Source organism: Salmo salar, chromosome ssa01, assembly GCF_905237065.1.
Source record: "Salmo salar chromosome ssa01, Ssal_v3.1, whole genome shotgun sequence".
In the NCBI taxonomy this organism is placed as follows: Eukaryota; Metazoa; Chordata; class Actinopteri; order Salmoniformes; family Salmonidae; genus Salmo; species Salmo salar.
In genome coordinates, this window is record NC_059442.1 from 10,482,113 (window position 1) to 10,488,112 (window position 6,000).

The 6,000-nt window shown below is 41.3% G+C and overlaps 1 protein-coding gene across 5 annotated transcripts in view; it reads left to right on the forward strand.

The window, feature by feature from the left end:
* The window catches only part of ppp2r5ca (protein phosphatase 2, regulatory subunit B', gamma a), a 45,693-nt gene extending 41,548 nt beyond the window's left edge, over positions 1–4,145 (forward strand). For 2 of the 5 annotated variants that reach the window (XM_014211502.2, XM_014211688.2), the window contains one exon: positions 998–4,145. In XM_014211502.2, coding sequence (XP_014066977.1) covers positions 998–1,135 — 138 coding nt within the window. In that variant the 3' untranslated portion in view covers positions 1,136–4,145. Of the gene's footprint in view, positions 1–21; positions 62–284; positions 405–997 lie in introns of all 5 variants that reach the window. The other 3 variants (XR_001330103.2, XM_014211615.2, XM_045714192.1) reach the window with 3 other exon arrangements.
* Positions 4,146–6,000: the final 1,855 nt, after the last annotated feature.

Genomic DNA, 6,000 nt, shown 5'->3' on the forward strand with positions numbered 1-6,000 from the left:
CAATGTCTTGTTTTATTATAGGTAGTCTTCTAAGGTGGATGTTGAACAGTCCTCGTATTAGGTAAAAATCTACTCTTAATGACCGTACTAACGATCAGTTGAATTAGTCTGTCTGCACCGCATCATTTTCTACTCTCACCAGATCACTAATAGAAGCCATGACTCCAGCATCCAATTTCTAAACCCTTCTGTTTATCTAAACTCTCTCTGATTCATTCTTCTTTGCATGCGACTTAAGTCTCTTTCTCCCATTCTTTTTGTGTGTTCGTTTCCTGTTACATTAGTCTCTTATCCGTGTTGATTCCACTGGCCTCAACGGTCCAGTAGCAATGGAGTCTGATGGTCCATTAACCTATGAAGAAGTTCACAGGTTAAAAAAGACTGTAACGGAAGAAGTCGCTCAGGTAACTGTCCGTCTTCGGTCTGTCCGTCAGTGCTGCTCTAGGATCAGGTCCCCCCCTGCACCTGTCAACTTAATCATTATGATTTACTCTGAGACATGTTATGACATTGGGCCCTGATCACTCTTTTCAAAATGGGTCCTGTACTGTTTCTCCTATAGAGGAGTGATGACTCATCAAGACCATGGACTGAACACTGGAATCAACTACTTTTGTTATTGTCTGTACCATCTCTCTTCTTCTCTCACTTTCCTTTCTTTTCTCTTTCCTTTTATTTTCCTTTTTCTTCCCTTCTTTCTTTCGGTCTCTTCTGTTTAAATGTGATGAGGGTAGTCCTGGTAGCTAACATTTCACCAACTCTTTTCTCACCGTCCTGTTTGGTGCATGGCGTCCTTAGTTCATTAGCATGAAGCATGGTGAGCGGTTTCCTGTCAATTGGTGATTGTTTCTAAACATTACTTTGTAATGTGAAAAAAGGAGTGGTACTTGTGGCAAAAACTTAGTAGACCATACCCAGGATAATACTAGTTACAAGCTAAGCATTTTATTCCATTGGACCTAACTCTCTTTAACACTCTCCCCTTCCTCTGTTGCAGTTACAAACGAGAGACCAGAGGAAAGACCGGCCTATGGTGCGGCGTAAGTCGGATCTCCCTCAGGACATCTACACCGCAAAAGCCTTGGAGACCCATCGCCGAGCCGACGTCATGATCACTACCCGCGATGGGCTCTAGGTCTGCCCCTCTCTCCCTCTAGTGTCCAGTCCCCTCTTCTCTCTTTCCTCTAGTGTCCAGTCCCCTCTTCTCTCCACATCCCATCTCCACCCTCATCCACACAGCACATTCAGATTACTGGCCCAGTTTCATCATCGTCGCCAGTACACAACCCCCCCCCCCCCCCAGATTTCTGCTTTCTCAGGTGTTTCTTTTTGGGAGGGGTGGGGCCGCAACTTTCTTTTTTAGTCTTGCCGACAATTTGTTTTTGCTTAATCGTGCATAAAACAGTATCGGCTCATCCCTCCAGGCTCTTACTGTACTAAAGGAAATGGGGGAAGTTCTGTCCCACTAGCAACATGACAGGCTCCTATGTTCCCCCATTGAGCGCAGTTGGTAGAATGCACAACAAAAGTAGAGAGCAGAAACAGAATGGGGGAGGCTCCTCTCGTTTCCTCTGTCATTTTCTGTCAAGGGGAAACAAAACTAAGAACAGCCATTGTTGGATGGTGGGGGATGACTGTTTGGATCGACTTTTGGGACGTTTTGTTTCTTCTCTAGTTTTAATTTTTTAATTTTGTTTAATCCCAGGGACATTTGCCAGTGCCAAGACCGTTTGTTCTTTCTGTGTGAGAGAAACCTGGATGACTATCTAGGTAGACAGCCTGTGTCGTTTGACTTCGTTTTTTTTGGAGCCTCAGATGATTCAATTATGCTTTTTTTTTTAATAAGCTGAAGAGCAACAGGACTTTCTGAAGTGACTGATCCATCTGTTCTGATGAAGTCACTATAACTAGGATGGAGGGAGGACGGGAGGTTCTCTGTGGACTGATCCATCTGTTCTGATGAAGTCACTATAACTAGGATGGAGGGAGGACGGGAGGTTCTCTGTGGACACTGATCCATCTGTTCTGATGAAGTCACTATAACTAGGATGGAGGGAGGACGGGAGGTTCTCTGTGGACACTGATCCATCTGTTCTGATGAAGTCACTATAACTAGGATGGAGGGAGGACGGGAGGTTCTCTGTGGACACTGGACTCTTTACACTCTACACTTTGTGCCATGCACATTCTTTTGTTGGATTTATTTCCCTTCTGTTGAAGTCCATTGGCAATATGTGAGCCAGATCACAATGAAATATTGACAGTTCAAACAATGGTACTTATTTCATACGGAGAAACACATTGGTTGGTTGTTAGTCTGCACCCAGTTTGTCATATTCAAAAGCCCTTCTTAGACATGTTAGTCTCCTTTAATTCATACATAATGCATGTCTCCAGTTCTTAATGCTATTGGGAAGCTTCATTTAACTCTCAATGGCCAGCTAGGAAGTGTTTGGTTTGACACAGAGTCCATCAAGACGCCTGTAGCCACACACACTGTAATGCTACATTATGCAGAACATTCCAGAAACGTTCCAACTGAAATGACATGACACTTTACCAGTTTGAGGAAGGCGAGGTGCAGAATTACTCATCTCGATCACATAATAAGTTATTTGGGATGCAGGGTGATGTTGTAGAACTGTGATTCTGCACAGCCCGACTGTAATGAAGTCCTTCTCAAATGCACATCTTGTCCTCAGATGCAGGCTTTTCAGAAGCCCTGGAGCTGCTTGCAAGTCAAGCATGGTCCTCCATTTGTTCCAGAGGTACCCATGATATCACATGCCCTGAAGCCCTCCTCCCCCAGTGTTCTCACGTTTCCCTGTTGGTTTTTACCAGTGCCCTCCTCCCCAGAGGTGCTTTGCTGTGGAGCTGGAAGTACTGAACAAATGGGGATCAGAGAGCCGTTTATCGAATGGAGGAATATTACATGATGAGAACAGCAACACTGTTTGGATGACTACCATTTCATGTGACAGTTGAATGAGCATAGAAAGAGGTGATTTCAAACCTGAATCCCTCTTTGGATGATATCTGTAACCGTTAAGAATAAATCTATTGAAAAATCACTTCCTGAAACTTGAAAGATGTGACATGTTTGTGTATCTTCAATGAAGCGCTCTTCAGTATCCTGTTGAGTCTATGTACAGTCTGTTCTGCTTTCTCAAGTTCAGGAAGCTGTCCATTTCCTGCACTGGACAAGGAAAGGACCCCGTCAGTAAGCATTTCGGTGTTAGTCCACACCTGTTGTTTACGAAGCATGTGATGAATAACATGTGATTTGATTGGGGCCCCATTGTAAATGTTAGTCTTTCTCTGGTACCATTGTTTGAACTTGCAAATCTAGCACATGTATCCAATCTGTAATGTCTTTTCTGTTTCTAGTGCCTGGCAACTGGTAGCCCGGGTGCTAGTTTTGGAAAAGGCTAATGCTGAAAGACCGACATCAAGGCTTGGCTTGGTAACTACATTATTAATACTTAAATGCAAAAAGGTGTTCATTTAACTACCATTTTAAACATGTATCTTTTGTCCTGGACAAATGGCACTCGCCAAAACAATTTGATTCCCCCCCCCCCAAAAAAAATCTTTGCTTTTATATAACAGTATCATTTGGAAATATGTTTGATCAGTTCGCTTTTTATTTGTTCAAACTTTTTTTTTTGAAGACACATTATTCGTATGGCAAGTTAGACAACAAATGTTTTGGATTGTTTTCTGGAATTCTTTGCTTGGCCTCTGCAGGTTTTTAGTTGGAACATGTACTTTCCAGAATATAATAACTTGACAAGTGTCCTTTTGTATGTGATCTGTACTATGTGGCTTCATTTAATATTGTACATATGATTTACTTTGTTTTATGTAGTGTTATATCTAGATTAATTTTGTACAAAATTGTTCTCTGTACAGAATAAAACATCAATAGCAATGACAAAGAAGTCAATGTGGCACATACCTTCTCTTTCCCCTGTAACTTTCTGCATTATTAGAAATGACAGGTCTAATATTTTTCTGTTAACTCTTGTTCCCTCTTCCAATTATCTGTGACCAGATTTCAGTCCGTAGCCTTTTGTGTGCTTTTATCACAATCTCAAGTGGTGTTCATCTGTAATAGAATGAATAAAGAGAATATTTGAATTTTATATTTTCAACCATACATCAATTCTGGAGGCATTTTACTTCACGGAAGTCTCAAAACGCAGACAGTTATTATACGTTTTGATAGTTTAAAGTGTATATGATTTGACCTCAGGGGAAAAATGGATACGGCTAAAAATGATTTCTTCCTCATCACTTACTGTATACACACCCCTTTTGGGTGGTGGACCATTCTTGACACACAGCCAGCAGTGTTGCCGTTCTTGATACAAACCGGTGTGCCTGGCACCTACTAGCATACCCCGTTAAGGCATTTAAATCTTGCCCATTCACCCTCTGAATGACACATACACAATCCATGTCTTGATTTTGTCTCAAGGCTTAATCCTTTAACCAGTGTTGTCCCCTTCATCTACACTGATTTTTGAAGTGGATTTAACAAGTGACATAGCTTTCACCTGGATTCACTTGGTCAGTCTGTCATGGAAAGGGCAGGTGTTCTAAATGTTTTTTTTACACTCCGTGTAGAAGTCAATGTACAGGTAACTGCCAAAATAAAGGAAAGGCAAACAGTGTCATAATGGGGTGTTGCGCCAGAGCAGTTTCAATGTGCCTTGGCATAGATTCTACAAGTGCCTGGAACTCTATTGGAGGGATGTGACACAATGCTTTCACGAGGAATTCCATATTTGGTGTTATGGTGATGGAAAACAGTCTCAGGTGCTGCTCCAGACTCTCCTATAAATGTTCAATTGGGTTGAGATCTGGTGACTGACACACCCTTTAAAACTATTATGCTAATTTTGAGACCCCTCTCTTTAACTCACAGATCTCTTGCCATGGTAGCCAAAATAATCACCAACTGGGCATTTTTATACATGACCCTAAGCATTGTTAATTGCTTAATTTAACTCAGGAATCACACCTGTGTGGAAGCACCTGCTTGTATTTGGAAAGTATTCAGACCTCTTGACTTTTACAACATTTTAGAATAAGGCTGTAACGTTTTTTTTCTAGGAAGAGTCTTGGTGGTGCCAAGCTTCTTCCATTTAAGAATGAAGGAGGACACTGTGTTCTTGGGGACCTTCAATGCTGCAGAAATGTTTTGGTACCCTTCCCCAGATCTGTGCCTCGACACAGTCCTGTCTTAAAGCTCTGAGGTCAATTCCTTCGACCTCATGGTTTGGTTTTCACTGACATGCACTGTCAACTGTGGGACCTTTTTCTATAGACAGGTGTGTGCTTTTCCAAATCATGTCCAATCAATTGAATTTATCACAGGTGGACTCCAATCAAGTTGTAGAAACATCTCAAAGATGATCAATGGAAACAGGATGCACCTGAGCTCAATTTTGAGTCTCATAGCAATGGTTCTGAATACTTATGTAGTTCTGTTTTTATTAAATTGGCAGAGATGTCTACAAACCTGCACCTCAATGTCAGGAAGGTGTTGTTAATGTTCTGTAGTGTATGTGCAGTATATTATTTATTTATTTCTGCAGGCAGTATATATATACTGCCTGCAGAAAGGTTAGTGTGCAGACAGCACCTTTCCTGTGACTGCCTTTATACAACTGACAATGATTTTCTTAAATCAAAGATGTTTAGGTCAATTTGCATATAGTGTCAGTAATACAAATGTAATGATTGTGTAACTGGGTAGTCTCCCTTTTTGAGCTGAGCTTGCTACTGAAATTGACCTCTAAGAACTCATTGTAGGTAGCATCATTGACCACAAGAGGGACCCAAATAACTTCTTTGGGTCTGACTGAATTGTATTTTGCGTCAGGCATAAACTACAACTTAATGTAATTCCTAATTTTCGAGTTTCTTTGGGTAATTTCTACTTTGCGGTGCCTTTTTGAACCTCCTAACTTTTGTAAATGTATTCTATCAGAA